Source organism: Alligator mississippiensis, chromosome 10 (assembly GCF_030867095.1).
Source record: "Alligator mississippiensis isolate rAllMis1 chromosome 10, rAllMis1, whole genome shotgun sequence".
In the NCBI taxonomy this organism is placed as follows: Eukaryota; Metazoa; Chordata; order Crocodylia; family Alligatoridae; genus Alligator; species Alligator mississippiensis.
The window spans coordinates 76,384,965-76,397,285 of record NC_081833.1 but is presented as its reverse complement, the minus strand read 5'-3'; the positions used below and the strand labels follow the sequence as shown (position 1 = coordinate 76,397,285).

General features: G+C 42.0%; 1 protein-coding gene across 4 annotated transcripts in view; it reads right to left on the bottom strand.

The window, feature by feature from the left end:
* Window positions 1-12,321, bottom strand: part of NFAT5 (nuclear factor of activated T cells 5) — a 101,697-nt gene that overhangs the window by 36,721 nt on the left and 52,655 nt on the right. For all 4 annotated transcript variants that reach the window (XM_019487736.2, XM_006258823.4, XM_019487737.2 and 1 more), the window contains one exon: window positions 9,281-9,473. In XM_019487736.2, the coding sequence (XP_019343281.1) occupies window positions 9,281-9,473 (193 nt within the window). The remainder of the gene's footprint in view (window positions 1-9,280; window positions 9,474-12,321) is intronic.

The following is a 12,321-nucleotide window of genomic DNA, read 5'->3' as shown; positions in this document are numbered from 1 at the left end:
GCAAAGTGCTGCACCTAGGGAAGAAGAATGTCCAGCACACCTACAGCCTAGGGAATGACCTGCTGGGTAGCACGGAAGTGGAAAGGGATCTTGGAGTCCTAGTGGACTCCAAGATGAACATGAGCCGGCAGTCTGACAAAGCCATCAAAAAAGCCAATGGCACTTTATCGTGCATCAGCAGATGCATGACAAATAGGTCCAGGGAGGTGATACTTCCCCTATCGGGCGCTGGTCAGACCGCAGTTGGAGTACTGCGTGCAATTCTGGGCACCGCAATTCAAGAGGGATGTGGATAACCTGGAGAGGGTCCAGAGAAGGGCCACTCGTATGGTCAAGGGCCTGCAGACCAAGCCCTATGAGGAGAGACTAGAGAAACTGGACCTTTTCAGCCTCCGCAAGAGAAGGTTGAGAGGTGACCTTGTGGCTGCCTATAAGTTCATCACGGGGGCACAGAAGGGAATTGGTGAGTATTTATTCACCAAGGCACCCCCGGGGGTTACAAGAAACAATGGCCACAAGCTAGCAGAGAGCAGATTCAGATTGGACATTAGGAAGAACTTCACAGTTCGAGTGGCCAAGGTCTGGAACGGGCTCCCAAGGGAGGTGGTGCTCTCCCCTACCCTGGGGGTCTTCAAGAGGAGGTTAGACGAGTATCTAGCTGGGGTCATCTAGACCCAGCACTCTTTCCTGCTTATGCAGGGGGTCGGACTCAATGATCTATTGAGGTCCCTTCCGACCCTAACATCTATGAATCTATGAATCCCAAGGGAAGATAAGATCATCCTTCTTGGAGATTTTAATGCCAGAGTGGAAAGAGACTCAAAACTTTGGAATGGTACTATCGGAAAAGAAGGCGTTAGAAATTCAAATGCTAATTGGGTCCTTCTCCTGATGAAGTGCACAGAACACGGACTTGTCATCACAAAATACCCTGTTCTGTCAAAGAAACAAGTTCAAGACATCCTGGAAGCACCCTTCATTGAAACACCGGCACTTGATTGACTACATGATTGTTCAGACTCGCAAAATCACCTAGAGGTCCTGATTATGATAGCCATGACTAGCGTTGATGACTGCTGGACTGACCACCGCCTCATCCATTCCTGCATGTCCATCAGGTACGCTCCTAAACGAAGAATGCAAAGGAAGCAGATCAGGCGCAAGTTAAACATCGAGTGCTTGAAGGACCCACTCAAGCAGGGAGAATTCCAGCAACTCCTGAACAAGACACTACCAACAGAGCACCCAGAAGGAGTCAAGAAGCACTGGATGGGACTCAAGACAGCTATTCTCTCATCCTGTGAAAATACCATAGGATACAAGACCAGGAAACATCAAGACTGGTTTGACAAAAAAAAGATACTGAAATTCAAGGTCGCATCAACAGAAAATGGAAAGCTTTCCATCCCTGGCAGAATGACTTCAACTCTGCCATCAAGAAAAATGAATGCCAACAAACAAAATCAGAGGTGCAGAGAACACAAGAACTGAAGGAGTGGTGGATTCAGAAATCAAAAGAAATCCAACTTTGCTGATATCCATGACACTGGTGGCTGCTTCAGTGCTACCAAAGCTGTCTATGGCCCTAGCACTCAAGGCCTTAATCCTCTAAGATCGAAGGATAGAACAACACTCCTGGAAGAGAGAGAATCCATCAATGCCCACTGGAAAGAACATTTCCAGGACCTTCTGAATCATGACTCAACTGTTGATGAAGATAAGATCAATAACTTTCCGCAAATAGCAATCAGAGAAGACCTTGGTTTGCCGTCTACCCTAGCAGAGGTCGGGAGTGCCATCGGGAAAATGAAGAACAACAAGGCAGCCGATGTTGACAGAATACCTGCAGAGATTTTCAAAGGAGGAGGAGAACAACTTACGTGTCAGCTTCATATCCTCATCCTTAAAATCTGGAACAAGGAAGAAATCCTAGGCAACCTAAGGGATGCCTTGATTGTTACCATCATCAAGAAGGGGGACAGAGCTGATTGCGGAAACTACCGAGGCATCTCTTTGTTGGCCAGTGCTGGGAAAGTCATCGCCCATATCCTTGCTAACCGCCTTCTCCCACTTGCAGAAGAAATTCTTCCAGAATCTCAGAGTGGCTTCAGACCATCTCGAGGAACTGCGGACATGATCTTTACAGCATGTCAATGCAGGAGAAGGTTCATGAGCAAAACTGACCTCTCTATTTGGCCTTGATCGACCTCTCTAAAGCTTTCGATTCTGTGAACTGTGAAGCCCTGTGGAAAATCCTGTCCAAAAATTAGCTGCCCAAACAAGTTCATCAGTGTTCCAAGACATCTCCGCAACAACATGTCAGCAAGGGTCCTCAGCAACGGCAATCAAACAGAATCATTTGAGGTGAAAACTGGAGTGAAGCAAGGTTGTGCCATCGCTTCAACTTTGTTTTCCAGCTTCATCTTCACCATAATGCACCTGGCGACAGAAAGCTTCCACCTGGAATTGAAATTGTACATAGGACGGACAGAAGACACTTCAACCTCAACAGACTCAAGTCCAAAACGAAGACCATGACAACATCCAGGAACTCCAGTATGCGGATGACAATGCTGTCATTGCTCAACCTGAAACAGACCTCCAAATCATTCTTAATGTATTCTTGGAAGTCTACGAGAGTATTGGCCTAATTCTAAACATCAGGAAAACACAAGTCCTTTACCAACCTGCTCCAAATGGAGAAACAACCTTTCCCTCCTGCCCTTCATTCAAATCAAAGGAGAATTGCTGGAGAACGTGGATCACTTTGCCAATCTTAGAAGCAATTTCATCTACGGCAGACATCAACGTGGAAATACAACGCCGCTTGAAATGTGTGAGCACAGCCGTTGGATATTTGAGTAAGAGAGTCGTCTTAAATCATGACATCCTTGCTGAAATGAAGCTCTTGTTTTATCAAGCCACTGTCATTCCAACTCTGCTGTACGGCTGAGAAACTTGGACCATATACAAAAGAGATTTCAAGAACTTGGAAAAGTACCACCAACAGTACCTTCACAAGATCCTACAGATTAGCTGGGAGGATAGATGCACAAACATCAGTGTCTTAGCCGAAGCAAATTCCAACAGCAATGAGACCATGATCATCCAAAACCAACTTCGCTGGACAGGTCATGATGTTCGCATGCCTGACTCGCATTCATCGTGACACACTGCTCTTTACACTGCACATACTAATCCTCATCCTATTAGAGCTACTTCAGTAAATCCTAAAAAACCGTAATATCACACAATCCAAGATAACTTCATATTAATTAGCAAATGCACTTTACAAAAGCAATGCAGAGGACTGTCTAATGCATGACACCAAAGAAAAATATGTTTTCAGAAAGGTTAATGGATTAGGTCAGAAGAATTTTATATATTTGGGAAAATACCTACTAACAGTTCCATGCATGAAGTGATTGAATTCTCATTTTTTTTAACCTTGTGTTTAATTATAATTTAGTTAGAGGCTTGGTTTAGAGATAGGCCTACTAAGGTCGAATGTTCTGGAAATACTGAAAAAATTCCCATTAACTGGAAGGAAAAGGACTTTTGTGCGTGTTAAGCTGGATCAAAAATTCATTTTAAGTTGTAGTCTTTGGTAGAGAAGTTAGTTCACCAGTTTCTCTAGGTATAATTCTATCCCACAGCCAAATTCCAGTCACAACTTCCTAAGTTTTCAAGTTCAGAAAAAAACTCATCTTCAAACTATCTGCCTACAGTACCACTCAACCAGACTGCATTGGTAATTTTGACAGATTTTTTAGTATATTTAATTAGACATCAGTACATACATGCAGTACAATTTGTCTGCTTCCTGACAAACTTCTTTACAAACAGCACTCTGTGCATTCATTTAGATGGTAAAAGCTAATTGTACTGATCTCTCCATTCCTGATGCCTTTCTAAAATGTATTTCAGCACATCTTCATTGAGCAATAAAGACGCTCCTGTGCTACAGCATGAGTTTTTGTGGTATCCAAATAAAAAACAAAAAACAGTAGTACCCCTGGGAAACAGGGACATTTTAGAAAGCTCCCTGCATATAGAATACATTTACTCATGGAACTTTTAAATCTGAATTGAAAGCTTTTTTCAAGTCTTGTTTAGTCAGATACTTTCATCCTGGGGTTTTTTTTTTTAAGTTGTATACATAAGTGTCTTAATATTCTGCTATATTATAGTTCTTTAAAGAGATGTTTGGGGTGGACAGAGGTGGCTTATTATTTTGTTTGGCTTTTTAATTAACTTTGAAACAAGGATCATCATTATGAAAATGTTTCAAATACAGTAATAGAAAAAAAGAACGTAGAATTTTTTAGACTAATTACCCCTACTGTACCCAAAGGATCTGTAACATGACCATTTCAAAACAAACTAGAAATGATAGCATAACCAAAGCTTCAGAGAAATGTAAGGTCACTGTGCATGTGTTTGATCCAACAGATTTTAAAACTAGATATGGCCATTACAATTACCCACTTTGGTTTCCTGCATAATAGTCCAAAAAACACCGCCCAATAATTTCTGCATCCAGCTCAAAACTTCTGTTTCAGCTTCAACACATTTTGTGAAGATACCCAGTTTTCCATTAAATAAATGAAATGATGAAGAATCCCTCACATTCCCAAGTGGTTTGCTATTAGTTCCTTTCATCACTTAAGATCTGTGCCATGCATTTAAATTCAGTTTTATCCACTGGATACAGTTATGCTTTCACCTACTAGAATAAAAAGCGCTCTCTACTTTCAGAAAGTTTCTCCATGTGTAGATAGTCTGCAAATTTCTCAGATCAGGACAATTAGATCACACTGCCTAATTTACTGTGTAATCTCAGGCCCCAGCATTTTACCCAGTTAATCCTGTATTAAGTCCATTAACTTGGGTTTGACTAAAGCAAGGCTGTTCAACTGCCCCCTGAGGGGTTAAACTTTGCTCCCCGGGCTCCAGGAGCAACTCTCCTCTTTGCTTTCTGCTGCTGCCACAGGGTCTCCTCCTTTCAGCTTCTGCTGTCTACCCCTGGAGGCAGGGTGGGGTGATGTGGAGCAACACAGCCTGTGGGGCTGGTGGGCGCAGAGTAACCTGAGGAGCCCAGGTGATGTCCGATTTGGTGAAGTGCAACAGGAGCTGCCTGCTGTGTGGTGGTGTGTGGAGAAGGAGGGGAGGGCAAGTGGTGTGGCATGCCCATGTGGTGCAGTGGGGGGGACTGGCACAATACCTTGGGGACCCACAGTAGGGCTGGGGGGAGCAGAGGGAGGACTCGTATGACACGCTGGAGGCCTGTAGAGTGGTGCAGTGGGGGTTGCATGGCATGGTGTGTTGCTAGGGGCACTGCAGCCTCTGACCACTCAAAAGCTGGACAGCCCTGGACTAAAGCATGCCTTCCAGAAAGGGAGTCTTGATTAGGAAAATATTATCTGTGTTTTAACCAAAATTTCATGTTCTAAGAATAGCAAATGTCCACAGATTCATGGCTTTGGGTTTCTTTTATGTTTGTCTTGGAGGCAGACCAAATCTGTCAATCAGTGGCAGAAGAGGTCTAGCTCTGAGACACTGCCAGCTGTGAAACATCCATACCTTAGAAACTCTCTGATGGCTATGTTAGTAAGAAAAATTGAGCATTAATGTCAAAGGAGGAGCAAGGAAATTAATTAGAAATATCCTGCATCTTTCCTCTCTTATCCTTAACAATCCTGAATCTTTCTTCTCTTAACAGCCTCTAAGTGTGATAAGCTCTATGGACTGCATTGCTCCATATGAGAATTTTCAGGGCAGGCAACAAAACGTTCCTGTTCTTCATGAGGGCTTCAGAACCACACCACTGGGATCTTCAAAGCATCGACTGAGGGGGAGGAAGTACAGCTGTATATATGTGAAAAAGTAACAGTTCCTGGGACATTACAGAGAGAAGCACCAATCTACCAAAGGCCACCTACAACAACCACTGGTCATCCAGGTTCAAGAATTTGGAGAAGACATTAATGACCAGGTAAGCGGCTCTATAAGTTCCTTTGTATGAGGCATATACTCTGTCTGCCTTGAAACTGCTACAGTTCTAAGGAAACAAGCTCTAATTTCAACAGATGCAATTATGCTTTTTGACTTCTATGTTTCTGTAATGCATACAACAGCTTACTCTGGAAATGGACAATTTTGAAGCCTTCCATTCTGATGATAAAGCACAAGAAAAGCATTTGCCTTTCTGAGCTTAGAAGTGTAGTAAACAGATGTCCAAAGTACACCATAATTTGCCTATGAGGCATGACAAAAGAATGGATGGACAATTTCCTGTACTCTACATAGCCTTGAGTTTCTCTCTCCTAGGAAAGCACTGCTGGCTCCGAGTACTACTCTGCCTTTTTACGAAGTGCAGTACTGAGCTTCTAAGGAAAGACTTCCCAGCTCGGGTACCATATACATTGCTGGGACTGCTACTAAATAATAGGCCACTTTAAAAAGCTAGGAAGTAAGGCTCAAATGAAGGGCTTCTAATGGCAGTGACAGCCAAGTGCAGATCTCATGAAAGATTTTTATGCAAAATGTAGAAATTATATTGTTCTCACTTGGACAACTGTTTAAGATGAAATCTAGTTTGTCTACTGCACTAAGGATGCTAGACAAAACAGCTATTTGACCTTTGAGTGTTGAACTGTAAGGATGCAACTTAATCCATTCTGAAGAAAATAAAGAATCCATGGTCTATGTAGCTTTGGGGCTGGGGGGGACTTGTTTGGTTACACCATCTTATTTTAATATTTTAGTCTTTTTTATAAGCTATTTAGTCTTTTATTGTAAGCTGCCCTGAGCTTTTTCTTGAGGGAAGGCTAGCATATACATCTAATAAATAAATGCAGATGTAGGGAAAATGTCAGTAGGGAAACCTCACCCCAAGTCCCAGAACCAAGTTAGATCCTTCTGGAAGCTGGAAATATGGATATTACATTTTCTTAATAACTTCTTGGACTTCAGAGGTTTTGCTCAAGAGCCTGACAGTTATACTCAGGTTGTGTGAATTATGATGCACAATTAACTCCTTGTAGCATCAGATCCCTTCCTGAAAAAAAGGTGAAAGCAAGATCTCTTTGCCACATCAACTTGGTCAGAGGACTACGGTCTCCTTGCCTGTAATACTTGTATCGTGCCCTTCCTGATTTCCTCAGCGTTCTAGTAAGGACAGCAAAGAGAGGGAAGGCACACAAGAGCCCCTCTCATCATCTCTGCATAAGGGCACTCACAGTTGGCCCAGCTTTGTGATCCTACCAACAGGAGAAGAACACTGAGATCTCCTTATCTGAGTAGAAGCCAAACTGTCCTGGTCCTGGGAAATCAAATCCCTTCATCAGATGAAATGCTCCTAGCCCTAGTTCCTATTCTGTATGATCCAAGTTCCGCCAGCTGAACAAAGGTGGCTCAAACCTCCTCCTCTTTTTTTTTTTTTTTGGATTGTGCAGTCAGCTAATCACTGCAGATTCTACTCTATACAAATATCAGGCGGTGAGGTTCTCTTCAACAGACTGCAGATTTGTCCCCCTTTGTCTGCTAAAATACAATATGGCAGAGGGGGGTGCCTGTCAATCAGCACAAAAAGGTAAATTGTGCATGGCTGGAGACCATACTGGATTGCCATGAGCTCTTGCCAGTTTATATATGCTTACTCTTGTTCAGAATGGATTCCTCAGACAGTCCGTGAACCCGGGTGAATGCTGCATCCCTTCAGGCTTGCATGTGGTCTAAACACTGTCCTGACTGACTTGCCTATGGGGAAACCCAACTAGAATTTGCTCCAATTCAATGGGGCCTATAATTTCTTCTCAACCTAGATACGAGTTAAGAAGATTCCTTCACTGTGTCTGTAGAGTCCAATATAAAGGCAGTGGAACAGAGGCATTCCGGGACAGAGTGCTCCTATCCCACAGCAACCTTGGTCTGTTCCCTGGGGTAAGAAGCAGCACAGTGGGGAAAACTCAGGGCTTCATGGGTCCCCTGTGGATGGGTTTATGACATTACAGTTTTTATTAGTTTTCTACTGTTTGAGCCACGGAATCACTCAGAGTGTGGCTCTGTCAGCCTGCCTGCAGTTCTTGATGTACTTGGGCTGCATATTCAACAAATAATACCATGAAATAAATGTTTTTCCTTTCCTACAGTTTCTTGTACTTCACAGAAGCACTCAGTGAGCAAACTAGCATAGCTGGTAGGATAGCCAGCAAATGATGGTTGGCCCACGAACCAATGCCGATACTGCTATTAGTTTGAAAGGACATGCATGTTGTTCTTGAGGCCTTCTGGATAAGCCTACTTCCACATTCTCTTCTTTTGATAGATGCTAAGATTTGGTACCAGACCCAGAGTGCAGTGTATGGTTCTCAACTGTTCCACCAAAACTTGTTTTAAGGCCAACTGCCTGAGCTGGTGAGTAGCTGCTCACCATAACGAAAAGGGATCCCAATAAAGAAAAGGAGAAAACCTTTTCTCCCTCGCTCAGAGAGAAGAGCAGGTAGAAACTGGAGAGGACCATACTTAGCAACAGGAGAATGAAGCAGAGCTCCACAACTGGCTTGGTTATGTAAGATTAAAGAAGCCGAGATGAGATTACGCAGAAGATGGGTGTGATGCATGGGAGCCAAGTATGTAATCCTGAGGTTGCAGAGCAGAGTGCAGGGTGCTTGGCTGTCTCATGCTTCTGGACTTTGCAGGTTGCTACATGGGGCCAGGAAGAAATTCTTTCCCTCCTGTTTCTACAGGTGATGGGGGTCTCTTGGCAGGAGGGGGTGGGAGGGAGGGTTCACATTCCTCAAAAGCACTGGGTACTAGTTGCAGCCCAAGATAGAGATTGTGACTGAGGTGTGTTGATGCTCCTCTTGAAATGTACAAAAAGCCCAGGGGTTTCAGTTTTCCTTAGCTGTAGTAACAAGGTATGTCATGACTGCCTCCACTCCCATTAGTAATCCACAGATTACATCATTTCTTAATGCTCACATGACTAACTGAAGTTAACAGTCCTGATATGAAAAGCTTTAATATTTGTTTATACATATTTACAGAAACTGCCTGAAGCAGTCTTAAAAAGTAGGCATAATGAATGGTGGTTGCAGGGAATTTCCTCAATTTTGTCACTTTTAAATTGCACTTTTTTTTTTTTAAAGCAGTAATATACCTGAAAGCAGTCTACATCTAAAAATGTATGTGAATTTGAAAAATAATAAGTGATTCTACCAAAATTGTTTTCCTGTAGAGGCATTCCCTGATGTTAATGTATTGCTAAACAGCCTACCTTCACAGTTGGAAAACCTTGTTGTGTCCTGTCTTTCACTGAGCCTCGGCTGCCTTCAGTCAGGTACCGAGCTCTGTGCTGCGTCTCTGGTTGTACCACTATCTTCAGCTCCTTCCCCTCACTTTTAGTCGGATACTGTCCACACAACATTGGCGTCTTCTTCCCTCCAGGTCCTTTCTGGTTTTCTGATGTTCTGAGAAGTCAAAGCAAACCATTGAGAAGTGTTATAAGAAATGTTCCTATAAAAGCAAATCAAGGCAAGGGAGTGCCATCAATAGTAGTACAAATTATCAGATAAGAGGCAAGATCAAATGTTTTAACTAGACTTATCTCAGATATGGAAGGAACCCTAAGGGACAAAGGGAATGGTCATTCCCTGCCTCCTCCAGCCAACGCAAATGATTACAAGTAAAGGAAGAGAAATAATTAGCACTACTAAAATAAGTTAATAACAGGCAGGAGGAAGGCTTATGGACTGTTATTGTTAAAGTATATTTTACAGTCAGAACATGTATGAAAAAAATGCTTAGACCAAGCTATTAGAGAGAGGGGACAGAAATAAGAACGAGGGATGTAATTTTCTTTTTCTATAGAAAAAACATTCTTCTATCTCCTCCTGAATCTGTGTCACTATGTAACTTCCCAAATACTATTAAGTAGTATCTTTCAGACCAGCCTAATAGATGCATATTAAAATACTGTTTAAGACAAACAGTTAATAGAAATTTGCCGTAATTTTAGTAACTTTAAAACACATGCTGTGCATGCAACCAGGGCTCAAAAGAAATTTGGGGGGCCAATACATCCTGGTAGGGAGAAAAATAGAAAAGAGAGGAATCTGCTTTATGCCCTCCCATCCAGGTTGGGGGCCTGGTACAACTGTACCCTCAGCGTCTCTTCTGTCCTTTAGGCTCTGCATGCAACAGGACTGTCTCTTCCTAGGTATGCTGTCATAAAAGTATATCGGCTTGCAATCAGTTCCATAGTTAAAACCTGAATGAAGAAGCCCTCCAAAGTTTAACATTCCACAATCCATTTTTCTGTCAACTTTAAAGGACCAAGAGAGAGTGAGTATCTCACTGACCTTGCACAGCAGAGGTTTGTGTAACAATTACGAACCAAAGTCTGATAAACCCATTTACCAGTAGCAAACAGAAATGCTCCCTGGTAACTGGGACAGGCAAAAGGAGGGCTTAATTGGCTCGTGCAGGATTTAATCTCTAACATTACCAAAAGAAACAGTTTTAAGCGAGTATAGCTGTGAAGACCTGATTGTGACACAGATAAAGTGTTGCCTTCTTAAGTCTGTAGACAGCCTGAAATAAGAGAAAGGTTATGAACTGCCTAATACTTAATACTTTCAAGTGCACCACATCAGCAATTCAGCTGGACAATCTCCCTGAAGTTGAAGCAAAGAGGAAAAGGAACCCACCGTTCCCTCAAAGCCATTCACTGGTGGCTGAGCCACTTCACAGTTAGTTTGCTGGTCTTTAAACTGAAGCTGTCCACACTGCTTCCTGTCTTATTTAGCAGTGGATTCACATACTGGCAGGTCTAGACAGCAGCCCCCTGCCTGAAATTCTCACTGCACAATGGACTGGAGCAGGGCTCTGCACATGCAGGAAGTGGGTATTGTGTGTGCAGATTTTCAAACTCCACCGCTACTACATTGATCCTACTACAAGAGGCCCTTCCATGAGTCAGGGAGGTGGGGGGAGAAGGGTTGCTCTACCTGCCTGATATTTCACAAAATTCAATCGACCAGGTTTGTCATAGATAAGAACATATGACAAAAAATGACAGCGGGATGTGGGCTAGTTTATTCAGGAGTACAGCATGAAACCCAGTCTGCTTCACTGACTAAAGCAGACCTGTTTGGTATACTTGTTTTCAGATTAAATAGCAAAGATACAGATCACAGAGGTTATAAAAACATAAAAATGACAACAGTACCATTATACTGGCAAGCATCTTCATTATTCAGCCACAGTTTAGCCAGACAGGCTGTTACAAAAAAGCCCACTTTTTGCTTTCATCCAGTGGGTGATTTTTTTTTTTATTTTATTTTACAGAAACATTTCTTCAGTTGGAACAACATATAAAAGTCCAACAAAATACTATGCAAGACAAAGATACCAGCAGTATGCTGCACCAAAAATACTAATTGAATAAATGGTTTTTAGACCTTCAGTCCTCCAGATGTTTGTCAGGACATTACTCCAGTACAGTAGCAGTTAAAAGTATTAACCTTTCAGTCAGTAAATTTCCTTTTTCATGTCATTTAGGATTTTTAGTTGTGCGATTAAACATACTAGCTTCCCACAGAGAATCTGAAAAGAAACACTAAGCAATGTAACTATTATAAAAGCAAAGGCATACTGTTCAAAGCAGCAAGATTTTTCCTGGCCTGTGCAGCTCACCTAGTTATCTGTAACGTCACAAGACAATGCTCGATAAGAGATGTGCCATCACTTACACATTTTGACATGCTCAGAATTCCAGCTAAGCAATTAATAAAGGAGGCTTTAAGATGATAGGAATTTTGATGGGAAGAGTAAACAGTGTAAATGCAGCCCATTAGAATTGTCACATTCATGCAACTTCTAAAAATATGTGATTACATTTAATAACTGGGACTTCTGCTATTACTTAGACAGTTCCTTAAATAATTTGACGTTTGAACGTGATTTACCTTGATTGGTATAGATATGCACATATATTGTGTTGTTTTTGTTTGAAAAGACACTGCTTACCAATTGTTAAAAATATTTTCCCAGAATATCTTGAAATTAGCAAATTAGATTGGAAATAACTGTTTGAGAGGAATTTTAAACAACCAACTGTAATCTCTCTTCAGTCCTTATTCTGAACTATAAAGAGATAGCATTTCTACTGTCCTTTTAATTTAGTTATCTTGTTCTGCTAGAATCAGCCGCCTTGACATTTTCCATGCTTGTACAAACAGCGACACTTATATTTTACCTATACGTATTTATTAATTGAGATTAGTCAGAAACAGAGCATTCGGAAGTAAAGTTAGC